This window comes from Mus pahari, chromosome 4 (assembly GCF_900095145.1).
Source record: "Mus pahari chromosome 4, PAHARI_EIJ_v1.1, whole genome shotgun sequence".
NCBI classification, from domain to species: domain Eukaryota; kingdom Metazoa; phylum Chordata; class Mammalia; order Rodentia; family Muridae; genus Mus; species Mus pahari.
Window position 1 is genome coordinate 23,157,752 of NC_034593.1, and position 19,209 is coordinate 23,176,960.

General features: G+C 42.3%; 1 protein-coding gene across 3 annotated transcripts in view; it reads left to right on the forward strand.

Moving 5' to 3' along the window:
* Window positions 1-19,209, forward strand: part of Tnik (TRAF2 and NCK interacting kinase) — a 400,191-nt gene that overhangs the window by 82,723 nt on the left and 298,259 nt on the right. For all 3 annotated transcript variants that reach the window (XM_021195419.1, XM_021195420.1, XM_021195418.2), the window contains exon 2: window positions 12,840-12,905. In XM_021195419.1, coding sequence (XP_021051078.1) covers window positions 12,840-12,905 — 66 coding nt within the window. The remainder of the gene's footprint in view (window positions 1-12,839; window positions 12,906-19,209) is intronic.

Consider the following 19,209-nt stretch of genomic DNA (forward strand, 5'->3'; position numbering starts at 1 on the left):
CCATCTGCTGCAGCTGCTATCTTTTTCCTTCATCTAAGCATCTCTGCGAAGGCAACATGCCAAAGCCTTTGTGAGTCTGGTTCCCATCATTTGGACCTTGTGTTGCTGGAAATACAGGCAAGGTGCACTGTCCTGACAGGTCTTGAGGAATCCAATGTTTGCATATCTCTGCAAACCTTGTGGTGCATTTCTCCATGAATTTATATTATATTTTTTGCTGATAGAAAGACTTAAGTGAGGGCTTTTGTGAGCAAATCAATCTTTTAAGCAACTTGTGTTTGTGACCTCCATTGGCCTGTGGGAGAGTTGAGGATACCTATTCTTGTCCAAAATTTGCCAAATACTCCTTCATGATGTTTTTTGATGCACTTTCTGGAATCAGCCTGCCATTTTCTGGCTCTGGATATGTTGGAAACAGCCTCTAAACACAAATCTTGTGTTGGCTTATATCCTGTATTCTGTGTACCAGTGTACAGCTATGGCAGGGCAATCTTCTGGCAAAGGGCATGAAAAGGACTGGCTAGTGAGTGTCAACAGCAGCCAAAGGGTTAAAATACCCAGGCCTGTGCCAGAGGGGTGGTTCAGTGGGTCAGGTCTGAGGGCTTCAGGTGTCTCATGCACCTGTAACTCCAGTCCCAGAGACTCTGCCATCTTCCTTTAGCATTAATGAGCTCCTGCATGGTACATATATGTACATTCATGCACACACACGTGCATATAAAATAAACAAATAAACAAATCTATAAGATCAAAACCAAAAGAAATATTCAAATATGTTATAAGTTTATCTTGGGTTGTTTCCTCTTAGTCTTGTGTTCTTAACTGCATAAGCCCATTTCCCAGTGGAAGCCAGAGAACAATATCAGTTTATTTAGAAATGTTTTGTTCTCACCTGTATGGAGATCATATTGAACTAAGCTAAATGACGGGTAGGAATCTAAGGCCTGTGAACAGAGAAAAATATATGTCGGAAAAAACAGTCCTCTGCATTGATATTTTGTGTGGTCCACCAAATGGGTTATCTCAATGATATAATATTAATTGTATCTAAAAAAAAATCATGTTGTATGAGCTTTGTGCATAAAATAAGTTCCCTTTCCAAGCCAAGCAACTTGAACTTACCACTGCCTGTCATGTTTGCATCGCCCTTGGATGCTTCCCTTTCAACCTCTTCTTGAGATGGTGCAGAGTGAGCCCTTTGGTCTATCAAAGGCCTTTATTGAACCTAAGGGAAAGAGAGCACATTTTGGGGGGGGGGGTTATGGCTCAGTTCTAACCAGCAAACACCTCGGACAAGTCACTGCAACTCTTTTGGGAGAAACCCCTGCTCTTATGAGCATATGTGAGTCCTCACTGAGAGCTTCCAATGTTCTTCTGTAACATGACAAGAGAGGTCTTACTGAGCTGTGCCAGAAGTTGCTGCTGTGGACATCACTGAGATCTGGAGCTCGCTCTGCAAGAATTCGCTGTTTATGACATATGATCTAGACACCCGAAATTCTGAATTGAATAAAAGAAACAGAAGCTATTCAACTTTGGATCAAGAATTTTTAGCACACATTTTTTTGCGAATTTAAAACAGGTCAGTTATTACTGAAATGCCTTCTATTATGTGGATAGCTAAAAACTGAGGAAATGGAAGCATGGGGACATTAAACGGTATGATCAAAGTCGCTTTCACTGCTAGGCAGTAAAGCCGAGGTCAGAAACTGATCAGATGAAGAGTCTGTGCTCCTAACTACTAAAAGGCTACTTCTCACACCAAATGATCGGCTAATTCCAAGTAATTATTATTCATCCCAGAGAATGTCACAGTGTGCGTGGATGTGACTAGCTTTAGACAGATGTCCAAGTGCTCCCTTGTTTCCCTCTTCTAGAGCTTCCATTTCCAAGGGTAATCAGGGCAGACCCGCCATGAAAAACCCAACTTTGTGTGTTCCCAGCTGATGGGCAGATTTGGGCCGTTTGGCTTGAGATCACTGCCCCTTCTCCAACTGTACTCCAACTTGTAAAATTACAAGGTCTTTGCCATTCCCAAAGCCCTACATTAATTACTGCAGGGATCATTTGTAGAGAAGTGCATAATAATTTAAAATATCGGATTAAAAATATGGAGATCTAAATGCTAGATCCAGTATTGACCAAGAGAAAAGTTTTAGACACATGAACATTATTAGTGTTTGTGATCTGTATTAAAATTTACATTGTAGTAAAAGCTGTAGACCCTTTCAGTCATGGTAGAAGCTTGGGGACACAACAAATGATTCTGGATTAAAACTATAACCATTCTGGATACATAACAGCTGAGTATATAGATTGGAAAGAGTTGTTTTCAACACAATGAGAAACACTTTTAAATCTATACTTAGAAGACAGCCAAAGGAAAGTTTGATACTAGTAGCTATGATAACATGATATATTATGTCATATGATAGTAGTAGCTGTGCTCTCGAAAGGCTAGATTAAAAGCTATGAGGATTTAGTTGGGAAAGCACATAGGCCATTGCCTATCTCAATAACATCACTAACAGTTGTTATAACTTGAAGCGTAGCAGAAAGTCTTACAGCTATTAACCTGAGGAGCCAGGTTTGAAACCCACTCTGAAGATCTACCTCTGAGAAGCCCAGTGTGAGCTACAGAATTGTGGGCAATTGGGTGAGCCAGGGCTTGGAAGGCTGTTGTGTTGCTGGCTCTTGAGCATTTGAGAGTGAAGCCACACCCACAGCAATCCAACAGGAGGTAAGGAGGCTCTAGGCTCAGCCAGCAGAGGGAATAGCACTGACAGCAGTGTCCTGAAGGCCTGGCAGTTGTTATGCTTTGGTCCTGCCAGGATCTGGCTGGGCATCCAGTAATGGCAGAAAAGGACCTCAGTATAGGGCAGATGGTGACTTGACCGGAGATTTCCCAGGGGATTCTGTGTAATATGACACTCCAGCGAGTTGCTGGGCATATTCACAAGCAGGATGCAGCCTTGCAAAGAAGGTGGGTTAGTTAGTATCGACCCATTTTACAGATAGGGAAAACAAGAAAATGAGGAGTTAAACAGCATTAGCAAGGTATAGATTCTGGACGTGAATACAGCTTTGGACTAATTCTGTGAAATATCTACATAGTTCATTTGTCCCCTATCGAAATGATCAAGTAAAATAAAGCAAGTCTTTTATTTTAGTGTTTATGTATACACACACACACACACACACACACACACACACTTAGGGTTCAAATACAGGTCCTTTTTCATGCTAAGCAAGGTCTTACAATGAGCTATATCCCCTAAACCTTATTTTATTATTGTTTTTTTTTTAAAGCATGTTGAAACAGGCTAGAGAGCAAGTTTCTATCTTTGTTTCTTTGTTTCTTTGTTTGTTTCTTTCTTTCTTTCTAATGATTTATTTATTTTATTTATACGAGTATACTGCAGCTGTCTTCAGACACACCCAAGGGGGCATCAAATCCCATTACAGATGGTTGTGAGCCACCATGTGATTGCTGGGAATTGAACTCAGGACCTCTGGTCTGCCCAGAACTGCTGAGCCATCTCTCCAGCCCCCTCACCTCCCATACATTATTTTCATTGGATTTTCTTCCATGCTTTCAATGTGTGGCTTGGGCCAGCATGAAAGATAAGTTCCTGGGCTACATTCTGGATATCCTAGATAAGATCTTGCAATATTCCTGCATGCCACTGTGGCTTTAGTTTAATACACACTGTAACTGTTTGCACAGGTTCCTTTTTGTCCATCAGCTGGAAGAAGCGACAGGCAATGGTGAATTTACTTGAACAATGTATAACGCAGCAGGTGACTGTGGATGGTACTGGAGGATACCAGAGGTTAAGTAAACTCTATTGTATAAGGCCTGACCTCCGACTCCTCTATCACCCGACATCCCTGAAATAGAAAGGGAACAGGAAGTGAGAACATGCTTGGGAGAGACCTGCCCGCCCCCACCCCCACCCCCCTGCAGCAGGGGAAGGAATGGAGGATGCTGAGTCAGCAGGATGCTTCCTCGAACTGTACTTGCTTTGGAAGGACAGTTTGGAAAAACCCTGAGGCTCAGGATAAATATGGAGTGCATGCGCTCCTGCTCCTGTTTGCCTCATTCTGTTTTGCTTTGGTAAGCATACACTTGTCAGTTAGGGCTGAAACCCAACAAAACAGCTGCTAAATATGGCTCAAAGAGAAATAACATTTTGGTCTTTTTCAGGCCAGTAGGTTTACAATAAGCACAGTCGTCTGGCAGATGTCAGTGGGCAATCCGGGGGTAGACGTGTTCTAAGAGCTGTATCAACCATCAAGTTCTTTGGGGGGGGGGGTCCATCCATCCTGCCAAAAAGACTAGGAGCTCCAAGTAAGAGAGTCTGTTTCAGAATAGTATGCTGTGTCTAAATGTGGGTTTTTAGAGAGGGGGTATCTAACCTGTTGATCTCACGGTGTGGTCTACAAGTGTGCTCAGACATGTTTGTAGGCACCCAGGGATTCATGTGGTCCACAAGCCACAGGTTGGACAGTCTGATGGAATTGGACCCCTGCTCATAATCCCTTCTGGCTCTTCTGCCATCATCATTGTCCCCAAATAGGATGATGAAGAAAAGGTTTTGCATCACCACTTACCATACTGAGGAAGCACATCCACAATAGAGACCCAAGAGTGATTGCTCCAACTTTGGAGATTTACTTTGTATCCCAATACATCTTGTGTCATTCAGGGACCTGGAAGAATGAAAGTCTTACCCAGAGACTGGGAATATCAATTCCTGGGCCTCAAATCTCTTCACCCTGCTGCAGAGTCCGTCCCAAGTTCTGCCTACATTTCGTCAGCTGATGGAAGAGAGAATTTCTACCAATGACCCAGGAACCTGGAAGCCTTAATGAGTCCTTTCAATCACATCACATTTACAATGAGACATTCACTTGTCCATAAATAGCTAACCCTGTTTGCAAAGCCCGGGGCAATATTATTGATTGAGAAGCAATAGCTTTCCTTTGCCTGGGTTTTGCTAGTTTTATGGGCTTTTATAGCTAGAAATCTATAAAAGACTGACTGGATTTTCCTGTGGCAAATTCCTCATTTATTATCTGAATTCATTTCGAAGCAGGAAACAGAGAAAAGAATGGAGGTGCTGGATGCTTATTGGGTGTGATTACATGTCAGATACTGAGCTAATCTAGAAACTTCCATAATCCTTACAACAATCCTGGAGAGAGGGAATTAAGTCCTCATTTTAAAGTGAAGAGTCTGAGACTCAGCATAGTTGTGAATCTTGCCAAAGCCAGAAAGAGAGAGTAGGTACTAAATTACAGGCTACGAATTCTAATTCATGGCTGTGCCTCAGGGTCCTCATCTGAGGACAGGTAAAGGTAGTAATAGAAATTCAAGTCTAATGTGGAGAGGCTATAAGGCTTGCACTGCCGATCAAGCTCAAGTTCAAGGTTAGCCTAGACTTCTTAGTCTCAAACAGTAGGGCCTGGGGCCATAACTCAGTTGGTAGAGAGCTTGCTAGCATGCACAAAGCTCTGGGTTCTGTCTCCGGCTCTTTGCACATGGAATGGTGGTATTTGACTGTAAGCATAGGTAGAGTCAGGAGGATCAGAAATTCAAGGCCATCTTTTTAATATCATACTGAGTTTGATATTAGCCGCAAATATATGAGACCAAGTCTTAAAACAAACATGATATGAAAATAAAAAATAAAAGTGAAGACTGAAGTTATAGCCCAATGAGTTTGCCTGACGCACATGTGGCCCTAGAGTCAATTCCCCGTACCACAAAATAACAACAAAGGGCGCCACCCACTTGCCAGAGTTGTGAGAATTAAATATACCATTCGCAGAAGATGCTGAGAATAGTCCTCAGCACATAAGTGGTCATGAAATGTTAGCTATTACTGCAATTTTTATTACAACGACTAATCAAATTGCCTTTATCAGCACTTGTTGAAAAGTAGCGTCTTCTTCCAGAGAATGCCCTGCCCTTTTGATATGTAGCTATATTTTATTATGAAATAATGTAAACGACTCTGGCTTGGAATTAAATTCTCTTCTGTGCTTCCCAGTAAAGGTTAAGATCTGAATAAAGGCATGTGTAGGCAATAGGGATTGTAACTGTAAATGTCAGTGATTTGCTTTCCTCTCCTTAGAGTGCACAGCCGTCTTCCACGCTGCCCATCCCGGCTTTAAGAGCAGCTAAACAAGCATGAGAGGGAGAATTAAGCCAGCTTCTGTCTGTCTTTGTAACATGATTATTAGGGGCAGTGTTTCTTCCTTATGACTTTACATATAGCAACACCTTGACATCCTGGAGCACTGGGAGTCTTCATGGATGTCCCTAGGGCTGGGAACACTCTAGGGACTTACTGTGTGACTTTATGTGTTTGGGATTGGTCTGACAGGATGGGGAGGTGATAATAGCATGGATAATAGCAGCTCATGGAGATGGAGAAGAAATTATGTTTGCTAGGCATTTGGCTCTACATTCCGACCCTTTTATATTTTTCTTTTATTTTTTCCCCAGATTTTCTACACAAGTGGTAGAGGATTGGACATGGAGTACCGACCTTACTCAGTAGTTACAGCTAGGAGTTATAGATGGGGTGTATCAAGTGCTAGGAAATACTTAGGGACATATAATAGTGCCTTTTCACAGGAGGAGCATTTATAACCAATCAGAAGAAAGAGATGTCTAAGGGAAGCAGAGCTAAGAAGAGGTTCCACCGAGGTCTGTCAGTGTGTGTGTGTGTGGGGGGGGGGGCGTGCATCATGCGGGGCTGCACAGAGGAGGCAGCATGGGTTTCCAGAGTCCAAAGGGATGACAAACAGGCATTGCTATCTATAGCTGGGGACAGAACCCAGTGCGATGTCCTGGGGACATAGTAGCCATGGCTGAGGTTCCAGATGGTCATAGCAAAGAATGAAAGACATGGGGCTTGTGACAAGCTGGATCTGACAGTAGCAGGGCATTGGCTTCAGTGTGAACCATGTCAGCTGCGTCATGATGAGAAGTATTTATTTAAGAAGAGCAAGTGCAGTGTTCAGGTTGAAAGAAGCAATCATTGCCTAAAGTGGATTCCCCAGGAGACGAGATCAAGTCTACTGCTTAGGAGTGGAGCAGGCAGGTAAGGAGACATTTGCAGGTCAGGCCATTAGCATTAGCATTTAGTGAACAAAATGAGGCGTTGGAGAGAAGGCCAGGGGTGGAGCCTACGGGAGGGTTGAATGCTGTACTGGATGAGGACTATTCCCGCTAACACTGGTGGTCAGCGGTGTAAATGGCTTCTAAAGGGAGGAGCAAGACAGGATCAGGAGAGGCCATGAAGCACAAGGATTGAATGCATGGCCCATCCTTGGAAGAAGTTATTTGCTGTGCCTGCCAGAGTGCAGGCAAGAGCTAGATGCTTGCCCCATCTACACTGCGCCACAGGAACATACCTAGCTCTTCAGTGCTTCCCCTGTTCTGCCAGCACTAGGACTGTGGCATTTGGAAAAATGGAGAGAAAGCTTTTGAGGGATCTGAGGAAGGTCTACTTTGATTGCATTGTTGGTCCAATCCTTCTTCCATCACTTCCTAGAAATATGGATTCCAAGATACACTATAATAAGTTGGCCCTATGGATATTAATATGAGATTCTGAATATATATTGACTAACCAGATTTTTCTCTATGTGGTAGGCTCCTTAAGGCCAATCACCAATGAGATTCCTTTTCTTTGTCCTTTGCTTCTGAGCCCTTTGGATGTGTCCAGAAGAGGGATTTTCTCTCCTTCAGCCCTTGGAACTAAGGTCTCTGTAGGGAGCCTACTTGGCACTGATTGACTGAGTCAGATGTCCATCAGCGAATGATTCAGAGAACGGGAAGAGCCTCTGAAGTCAGCTGTACAGATCCTCTTAGGAGCTAGCCATTAGTCTCATCACTAAGAAGGAAATGGGGGACTCAGCATCCTGTCCTTACACTTTTGATTGTCTCCCAGACTCCTTAAGCAGCCAGCAGTCACCATCCTGCATCTGTCCCTTCTCCTTCCCACCTCCCTCCTCTTCCCCTTTTCATCCCTTTCCCATCCCACTCTGTGGTCCAGACTGGTCTCAAATGTCTGTTACTCGGTGTCCTGAGTGCTGGGGTTATAATTCTGAGTTACCATGTCTGGACTTGTCTTTCTTTTGTTCACACTTATTTTCTAGTTGAAATATTCCAAGCAAATGAAGAACTCCTTTACAAACATGTTGCAGAAACATCACTGAGCAAACAAACTACTGGGAAACACAGCTTAGACACAAACAGCAGCTGCTATCATTTATAGCCTGTTTCTTCCTTCTTTTCTTCATTTCTTTCTAATCTTGGTCTAGGTTTAGGAGTTTAACAAACTAAATATTTCTCTTGAGGACACCCAGGACATAGCCTTGACTGTGTCTTTGCTATGGGTGGTGGTTCTGAGCTGCTATTCCCTAATGGCTTCCTCCTCTCCATTCTGTACTTGGACAGACCAGGTGGGCATGATTTGAATCTGACATCTCCTGTTCTTCGTTTATCTTTTGTTTGTTTCTGTCTTTCCTTTTGGATTCCATAAGAGTAGTTCAGGCAAACTCCAGCTTTTCCTCAGTAACCAAAATTTCCTGTTTCTGAGTTTGTTATAAATGTATGTGAGTGTTTGTGTGTTGCCACGTGTGTACGTCGTACACATATGTGCCTACGTGTGCAGAAGCTAGAGGTTGACACTGATTATTTTACAGATTACCCAAGTAGTTAAGACAGGTGGATCTCTGAGTTCGAGGCCAGCCAGGACAAGTTCCAGGACAGCCAGGGCTATACAGGGAAACCTTGTCTTGAAAACTAACAATAACAAAACCCCCAACAAAACAAACAAACAAACAAAAATTCCTTCCTTGGGGATGATGTAAAACAACATCTCCTCCTCCTCCCAAGATCCCAATGATGAACCAAGAATGATTCTGTGTGCAAAGTTCACTGGAAAGCCAAAGAAAATTTTTGTGCTCCCACACAGAACCTAGGTGAGGGGTTAATTGCAAGGGTGTGATCACTCCTCCACCAACAGGCTGCGCCTAGAAAGCCTTACCCAACATGGGTGCAGATTTCCCAAGCCTAGGCAGACAACTGGAGACTGCACTCTGGTCTTTGGTATCCTCTGTGTACTCTAGGTTCTCCCTCAGGCCAAGTCCAGCATGGCAAGGGAGAAGAAGCAGCAGAGTTCAGACAAGACTCCTGAGTCCTATTCTGAGCATTTATGAGGGTGGGAGTGAGGGCCGTAGGATGTCATCCAGTCTAGCTGGCATTATCCTTTGCATATGGGCACAGCTGAACACCCTAACATGGCCATTGCTTGACTCAGACGGTAGTTAGGATACTTGCCTTGACTCAGAATCTATTGCTTGACCACAGAGGTCGCCAGTTCAACAAGTGTAGCTAGCCAGCTTTCACTGGGGATTACCCATGATCCTCCCAGTGTTAGGATTACAGGTGGGCCACAACACTAGCCTGGCATTTTTCATGGATGCTGGAATCTCGATTCTGGTCCTCACAGATGCATGGCAAGCACTTTTCCCTGCTGAGCCATCTCCTCAGCTTTCTTTGTAGAGTCTTTGAAAGACTGTTAACCAGTCTTGAGGGAAGGGGATCTGATTTAGTATAGACTCATTTTCAAGAACTCTACCTGTCCTTCTTCATGATTATCAATTAGAATGGTGGTCCCAAGGCCCCTTCCACTTCAGTAATACTGTGGTGAAGCACTGCTCAGGATAAAAGTGGTCACTCAGGCTGGGGATGTGGTTCAGTCTACAAAATACTCTTTCAGGTCCAGCAGAAACTCTGGACAAATGGCTCTCTGTGGTGTTGGTTAGCATACCAGAGCTCATGCTGGCTTCAAGGCCTTCTCAATATCACCACTAGCCGTGGCTCTTCTCCACTCTTCTCACCCTACCCTGCTAGCTACCCTGAGCCTCTCCAGCTCATGAGTTTCCCTTCCCCCAGATTCCCCTTCCTATGGAACCTGCCATTTTTGTTTTCTTTTATCCTCCTCTCTTTGTCCTCTTTCTCTTGCCCTCCCGCATCGTGCTGGCCATGTTCAGTGTACTATTTCTCTCCCTGCTCTGGACTTTTCCAGATGCCTCAGGCATCCCTCCCTCATATCAATAATATTTTATTTCCCTCATATCTACAATAAAAAGCCTTCCCTTCCACCATCCCTTGGAGCAGTTATGTCTTCACTTTCTATACTTTCTTAGCATTACTGAAAGCCCTAGCTTCTAACCCCAGCACACATAACCTGGGCATGGTGGTATAGATCGGAAATCCCAGCACTTGGAGGATCAAGGTGAAAGGTAATATTTTACAGTATTACATAGTAAGTTAGAGTCCAGTCTTGGCTATATGAGACCCTGTCAGTAACCAAAAGGTTGTCACCTTTTCATGGGTAAAAGTCAACTGTAGTTTAGAGGCCCAGGCACTAGCCTGTGCCTTCAGGTCCTCCTAAGGCGGACAGTGCTCAAGTTAAAGGTGCCTTTGGTCTGGGTATGTCTGACTGAATGCCTGGGCTGTTCCCCTCCTCCCTGCCAGCCTACCCACCATAACATAGGTCAGGTAGCCATTAGAGGGAGGCTCCACTCACAGAATAGCTTTTGGAAATCGCCTCTCAAGATCTTTTTAGTTAAATTAAATTACTAACACTTAAAAATTAGATCACACCTTAAAAAAAAAAAAGTCTGGGTTTTCTTGAGAAATCATTAGACCTGGCAGTTTTGTGCTCTTATGGTGACAGGGTAGTAATTAGTTCTGCTAAATATCTCTTTCTCCTTTCCCTGTCGCTGCCTAGAAGAAGCATGACTTTTCCCACAGGGTCATGTCGCTCCCTGCTCTTACCTACATAGTCTGTATAGATGTTTATGCTGGAGAGTCTTTGGGTTTATAATAAAAATTATACCTATTTCTTTATGTATTCTCTTCCTTCCTTCCTTCCTTCCTTCCTTCCTTNCTTTCTTTCTTTCTTTCTTTCTTTCTTTCTTTCTTTCTTTCTTTCTTTCTTTCTTTCTTTCTTTCTTTCTTTCTTTCTTTCTTTCTTTCTTTCTTTCTTTCTTTCTTTCTTTCTTTCTTTCTTTCTTTCTTTCTTTGTGTGTATATGTGTGCATGTGTGTGTACATGGACGGGCATGTGCACAGAGGACAACTTAGTGCAGGTTGATTCTTTTCCTGGGGGATACTCATGTGCTCCAGTTTGCTGGCCTGAATCACCCAAGCCACCTTTCTAGTCTGTTTATTTCTTTATAGAAGCAATGTTTTGGGCTTAGGAATCAGGGTACAAGACAGTTTGTGCCTCAAAATTTTATGAATAGTATGGCCTTTACTCATTTTGTCCTTCACTGCTTGAGATGGCGACTCAGCAGTAAACACAGCAGTGGCCACGGGACAGTCCCTGAGCCTGTGACACTGACTTGACTTTGAGGGTTCATAGAAACCTGTTTGCAGCCGTGAACTTTCATAACCCCTCTCTTAGGTTGAATCCCAAATCCTGCATTTATCCTGTAAGTCCTGGAAAAGCATATTTTGCAGGGGAAGAGGGTGTGCATTACAGAGGTGAGAGAGGAAATCAAGACAAAACATTCAGGGAGGTGGACTTCTTGATTCCCTTTTCTCTTGGGGACTTTCGAATTCCACAAGGAAGATTGCCTCCCACTGCAGGAATGCACTATATAAGTTATGTTACTGTTACCGTGAAACCCTATGACCATAAGTAACTTGGGGAGCAAAACTTACATGTCCTGGTTACAGCCCACCGCTGAGGAAAATCAGACCTGGAGAACAGAGCGGGAATCCTGGAGAAAAGCTGCTTACTGGCTTGCTCTCCATGGCTTGCTAAGCTGACTGCTTTTTCCAATGCAGACCACCAGCCCAGCAGTGGTATTTCCAATAACCTGAGCCTCCTATATCAATTATGGGTCAAGAAAATACCCCATTGACTTCCTGTAAGCCAGTCTGATGGAGACATTTTCTCAATGGCGGTTTCTTCTCCCCAGAAGATTCTTGCTTGCGTTGTTAACAAACAAACAAACAAACTATCCCGCACATCTTGTTTTCTTCCCAGTATTCACTCCAGTAAGTGGCTCAGATATGTCAAGAGAGATAGTCTAAAAAGTTATAATTTCCTCTAGATGAGCAGTGTCTTTCTTGTTACCCCAGTAGTATTGCAAGAGCACCTTGATTCCATGGGGAGAAAAATGTCAATTCTCTTTTTTCTTGTCTGTGTGTGGATGTGCACACATGTGGATATAGGTGTGGTATGTGTGGATGTAGGTGTGGTATGTGTGGCTGTGTGTGCGTATGTGGAAGTCAGCCATTGATGTCAGCTGCCTCCCTAAGTCCCTGACCATGTTAGGATTGAAACAGTTTCTTTTCTCTCTCTGAACCTAGAGAGCAATAAGCCCTCCTGTCTGCAGCTGATCACACTGTGGTTTTAGACATGCTCTGCCATGCCCAGCTTTGTAAAGTGGGTCCTATGGATGGAGCTCAGGTCTGCTCGCATGCACAGCAAGGGCCCTGCACATGAAGTCAACTCTCAAATCATTCCTCTTATTGTTTTAATGGAAAACAATCGCCTCTTGTATTTAATTTAAACTTGTCATAGAAGTGTGAAATAAAAACAAAGTGAATTTGAGTAATTTTATAGCTGTGGTTTAAATAAACTTTTAAAAAATTATACCATTTAGTAGTTACATTTAAAAAATGTCCTCCCCTCAAATTAAAATAATTTAATGGCTTATTTAAAAGTAAATATTTGCTTTTAATGATGATATGGTCTGGTGTGGTGGGTTAATTTTTGATTGTTGGTTTCTTTTCAGGACCCTGCAGGGATCTTTGAGTTGGTGGAACTTGTCGGAAATGGCACGTATGGTCAAGTTTATAAGGTAAGAATGTTAACCTGAGCGTGACTTGTGTGTGCCGTCAGTTCTGAATGCTGACCAGCCATGCTATCATCATTCCTAAATGTCCCATCACAGCAGGTATCAGGTGAAAACATGCAACAGCTAGCTCATTCTCCTCCCTTTTGGATGTATCTGTGGTTGCACTGGCTACACAGGGCTGTGCGGTTTGAATGTTCCCCTGCCCCACCCATCCCAGAGTTTGTTTCGGATGCCTCAGATGTTGCTTATCTTAAGCTTGCTACATGCATACATTCCTTAACTTTAAGCACTGCCAAGCTGGCTTCCAAAGCTGCAAAGGATGCCGGTTACTTTAGAAATTTAAGCGATTAGACAACCAGGGCTGCAGACATGAATTTGTTGTTTGCCTTGGGCAGAAGTCAAACGAGTGTCTTCATGGTGTTAGGAGAAAAGTTGCTTGCTCACAATCAGAGACGCATGGCCATAATTAACTCCAGAAGCAAGGAAACGGTGAGAAGCTTGAAGTGGGATTGAGCTTCCTGTCTTTTTACTAACTTTGCCTACAAATCAAAAAAAAAAATGTTTAAAAGGAGTTTTTTGTCCCTAATAAATGGTCTAATTTTTTTTTTAAAGTTATAGGTTGATTCCTCTTTTGGTGGATTAAAAGGAGTATAGATGAACTGATTTGGGAATAAACTTTTGGTAAACAAACTCTTAAGAATCCTTCCAAACCAGCTCAAAGCATGCCCTGAATCGTTTCCAGGGAGCAGCCATCATTTTCCTAAGTGATGGTGGCATGGGATGGAATTTCAAGGACAAATTATCTCTTATTGTCCTGCTTTTATTTTTTTAAATTCCTTCTTTGATTCCTAACCTCCTTTCAATTTGTTCAAAACATTGTAGAAGTCACACAGACTGTGATATTCTACACGCTGCAGAATGTCAAAACTGCAGCTATGCTTAAGGTAGTGTGAGAATCTGGTTGTTCCTGGAGGCCCTTATTGACTAGGAAGTCCCTTTTTGGTGGCCACACTGGTGAGAGACAACTTCTTCCTTGTCAGAAGCAGCCATTTCCTAAAGTGTCAAGCCCTCACAAATAGACAAAATGAAGACTCCATAAGCTGTTCCCTTGATGTTCATCCTGCTCGACACAGAGAGAAATCTCCCTCAGAAAGTGCTTCTAAATACTTGCAATGAAGATAATTAGGTTGGATGATTGTGTTATTGCAGCGTGAGAAATTGGATTGAACTTGCGATGGAACATGGCTAACGAAGTGAGCTCTATTCTAGGCAGAAAACGACTCCTGACTTCTTGTCTATGTGATGGAGCGAGAGCAGGGTACTATTGCTTTCAGGACAGCCTTGGAGGATGCTTTCCACTATAGACAGTTAGGAGACACTTAAAAGCATTATCAACTAATCCAACAGGTAGAACGGAACAACCCTGCAAGGGGATAGAACAAAGGAATGTTGTTCATGTCAACTTGACAGGATCCAGGATCACCTAGGAGACAGACCTCTGAGCATGTCTGTCAGGGTGTGTCTAGATTAGGATAACTGAGGTAGGAAGCCTACGCTAAATTGTGTAGCACTGTCCCATTTATGAGGGTCCAGGACAGAGCCAACAAGAGACAGAGAGCTGAGTACCAGCATCCTTCATGCTTTGCCTGTGACTGGGAAGGTGGTAAAGCCAGCTACCTCACATTCCTGCTGCAGTACCTTCTCCACCTTGATGGACTGTAGTCCTCAAACTCTGAGCCAAACGAAATCTCTCCTTCCTTAAGTTCCCCCTCAATAATAATAAAATAATGAATACAGCATTCAATTATAAATAAGATTTTTTTGAAAATCCAGAATTATCTCTAATTTCATGATATTGTATTAAAAAAACAATGAAATATCTCAACAAGTTTCACTGAGTCTCACACCTTCCTAAAAGAGGACAGGTCTCTAGCAAATAGGTAGTTGATATTGTGATCTTAAATGGTTCCATTTCTTTTTAAGGTTACAACACTTGGGGCTTTTTATTAAAAAGGGAAATTGCTGAAGGTCATGGTTGGGACATGTGCTTTGGGGCCAAGAGATATGGCCTCTTTCACAGTGCTATTTGCTGTTTTGTGGCTGCCACAGTTTCTCAAACTTGAGCCCAGTGAGAATGTAGTTGGAAAGGCTGTGGGGACCTGAGCTGACTTAAGAATGGTAGCTTCCTGTTCAGTTCTGCGTTTGTGTTCTAGGCCCCTGGGTTATGGGAGGTGGTGTTCCTCAGGAACAGACATGGCTGTGTTTCCTCAGGACCAATGCAGCTCTGCTGCTGCCTGAATACTAATGGATTAAAACCCAGCAGCAAAATCTGAGCTTACAGAATGAGAACCTTAAGCAAAGAAAGTTGGGGAATGATTTTTCATGCTGTGCATTTATAATTTCTGTACAATAGCCACATTGCTAAAACACCATACATAGAATTAAGCGTACATAGAAATTTTATAGCCTTGGGAAGGCATCCTTCTACATACAACTATATAACAAATGTTTTCTTTACATTAAATATTAAACCTATTAATTTTTATAATTCAATTAATTCTGTGAACTTACCTGATGATGATCCTGAGCTTCAGAATGTAATATTTGATATTATGAGTATCTGAATAACCTTTAATTTTTAGAATGTTTATCATATTAATCTCTCCTATGAGAGTCATGGTGTAATTTTATTTTCAAGTAGCTTTTAAGAACATATTCATATGATAAATAAAAAGTGCATATAGCCTTTAAAAGTATTCCTGAGCTGCATCTATACAGAAACAGATGCTTCTAGGTTATAAATAGAAATATTTTATATAAAAGCCAACAGATGGCTTTTCAAAATTACCCCCAGTCTCACTCCCCAGCCTAGGCTAGGGTCACATGTCCTCCAGAAGAACTGTCTTTAGCAGTTTGGTCCCAGTAATCAAGTAGTTGTTTGATTTAGTTTTATTTTTAAATTTATCTATTAGATGGGATAGAATAGGTTAATAATCTAAAATATATTTTTCACTGGGACTTTTTAATGAGAACTGCATCTCCCTGTGTCTGTATCTCCCTTTCTAAACCAAACCAAGGGGGGTTGGAGAGGTAACCCCATATTTAAGAGCACCGGCTGCTCTTCCAGAGGACTCAGGTTTGATTCTCAGCACCCACATGGTGGCTCACAACTGTAACTCTAGTTTGGGGGGACTTGGCACCCTCTTTTGGCCTCTGAGAGTACCAGGCACGCACATGATACACAGACATACATGTAGGCAAATATACACATAAAATAAAAACATAGTTACAAACTTACTGAAAGGGGGATAGTGGGTTATAAAGGAGAATACGCTTAAAGTACGTTATAGAATTGCAGGACAGTGGCTTTATATAACTCTGTACTCAAAATAAAAAAAATCTCTCAACAAATGATAAGAAATCATAGGCATGGGGGTAGATCTTCTGTCGTGCTGGGACCAGGAATCTAACATTCTGTATATTGGCAAAACCCATACATAGGTTGTTATAATTAATTAATAAGGACTGAGTTACATGTGATAAGTGATAGACAAAAAGAACAAATAACATTCAAAATTTTAAAACAACTCTCCAAATAAACAAAACCAAAACCAAACCAGCACAAAGGCACATGCCATTTTACTCAAGGTTTTGGGATTTATCAGTTGGAAAGGTAATGGCCTCTGAACACATTTTGGTAAAATAGAGTGTATTAGTTACCTTTTTTCTTGATGTAATAAAATACCATGATCCAAAGAGACTTCTAGAGGAATGAATTTATTTTGGCTTCTTATAGAGAGCTAGATCTCCATTCCTGCAGGGATGAATGGTTCTAGGATGCAGTGAGGCAGCAAACAGGAAATGGGGCCAGGATCTGAACCCTCAAACCCACCACAGTGATATACTTCTTAAAGCAAAGCTATACCCTCTAAAGTTTCCAAGCACCCCTCCAAAAGCACCAGCAACTGGTGTTCAAATATGTGAGGCCATGGAGGATGCCACAATATAGAGTGATTATTGTAATAATTCAAAATAATTAGCTATCAGTGATTAGCGGAACTGGCCTCATTATTGATAACAGATGTTGTCTGTCTTGCTTCTTAATTTCCATCTTGAGGTGTTACTGTTACTGCAGAGTTGGAGACACATTGTATCCTGGGGTGGCAAACTCCAGTGGGAGCATGATGAGTCCCTCAGTAGTTTTCATGGCTCTTCAATCCTCTTTGAGGTTGGGAAGTACAAACGTGTTGGTTTTAGTGCTTGGGAACACTGAAACGTACTCTTAATTGTCAACTTAACAGAATCTCCATTCACATAGGAGATAGGCTGTGGGCATGCCTGTCAGGCAATTATCTTGTTTGTTTGTTTGTTTGTTTGTTTTTGAATGGGGATCTTGTTTGTTTTGTTTTTCAAGACAGGGTTTTTCTGTGTAGTCCTAGCTGACCTGGAACTCATTCTTTAGATTCGGCTGGCCTCAAACTCAGATATCAGCCTGCCCTGTCCCCAAGAGTACTGGAATTAAAGGTGTGCACCACTCCTGCCTAGCAAGATTGTTCTTATGGTCTTGTTCAGGTGAGAAGCGCTAAACATTGTAGGTGGCATCATTCTCTGGCTGGCATTGTGGGCTGTATAAATAGAGAAATGGAACCGAGTGACCACCTGCATCCATCCTGTATTGCTTCCTGATCTTGACGTTGATATGACCCACTGCTGCAAGCTGACTGTCAGCCAGAATAAACCCTTTCTCCCTTAAGTTGTGTTTGTCTTTGGATCACAAAAAAGGAAAAAGAAACTAAAGTCGGGAAGCTGGGTGAACATGTGTGTTTTCAAAGGATCAGAAGGTTGTCACAGGTCATTTCCCTCAATGAGTCCCTGCCAGAGGCTGTACTCACAGTCACCCCTTGTCACATGGAACTCATTACCTTCCAGGCAGCTCATTTTCCTGCTTCTCTGGCAGATGGTTGTTATCTCACTGAACTGAAGTTCTGCCTTCCTGACATTTTTTTCTATCTCAGCCACACTTGAAACCCTTACAGCTGTTTAGAATCTAAAATGCAGTCTTCTTTCATAAGGATTCATAAGGATTCATTCATCCTCCAGAGACCTGAAGACTGTCTTTCCTTGCTGAAAACAAGCATTTCTCTCTTCTTTCCCCCAGGCACCAAAGTCTCAGTGGCTCAGACAATTCGTGTACATCCAAAGGTTTTCCTTTTCCTATTTTCAATTATTTAACTTTTATGTGAATGAATGTTTTTCCTGCACTCATGTATGTGCACTATGTGTGTGCTTGGTGTTCACAGAGGCCAGAAGAGGGCATCAGATTCCATGGTACCTGAGTTAAAGATGAGCCACCATATTGGCATGGTTGGAATTGAGCTCAGGTCCTTTGTAAGAGCAGTGAATGCTTCTAACCTGGACCCATCTCTTCAGCTCCATTTATTAAAATATTTTATGCATGTCAGTGATTTTACATTTCGTAAGCTTTTGGAATATACTATTTCACTTCTATCACAGTTTCTCGGGAAGCATGCTCTCACTTTGCAGCCTTTGAGGTTGTAGTGCTCTCTGCTGTGAACATGTGGCTATTTCTTCTTGCAAAACTCAGCCCTTCTTTGAAGGCCTCCACTCCGATGTTCCGGCCCTGGAACACACTTTCCGTGTCTACCACTTCAGCTTCTCCCAGCTTTAGATTTTTTTCAACTGTAGTAATTTTCTGTATTGACTTAGTGATCATTCTGGATTGTGTGAGTTTTTACTTATGTACACACTAAACAATTTAAATACATAAATAAGGCAAATGTGTTTGAGCCTTTTTTTTTTTAACTTATCACAGCATCCCTGTCTAACAGACAGTGGATAATGATGTGTGAGACCCACAACTGAGCTGTTTCCCTTGGTAATTCTTTTTATATATCTTTCCATTTTTGACATGTTCCATAAAATATTTGTCTGTGTATTTCCAAAGAATGAATCAAACGTTTTCCTTGTGTTTTATCGTGTGTGGAGGGTAGTGAACATGAGCTTTGTGTTAAATGGTCTGTCTGTGTGATAGAAACTTACAAAATAGAATTGAACAATTTTGTGGGCTTCAGACTGTAGGCAGAATGAATATATGGTGTACTGGCTAGTTTTGTGTCAACTTGACACAGCTGGAGTTATCACAGAGAAAGGAGCTTCAGTTGGGGAAATGCCTCCATGAGATCCAGCTATAAGGCATTTTCTCAATTACTGATCAAGGGGGGAGGTCCCTTGTGGGTGGTGCCATCTCTGGGCTGGTAGTCTTGGTTCTATAAGAGAGCAGGCTGAG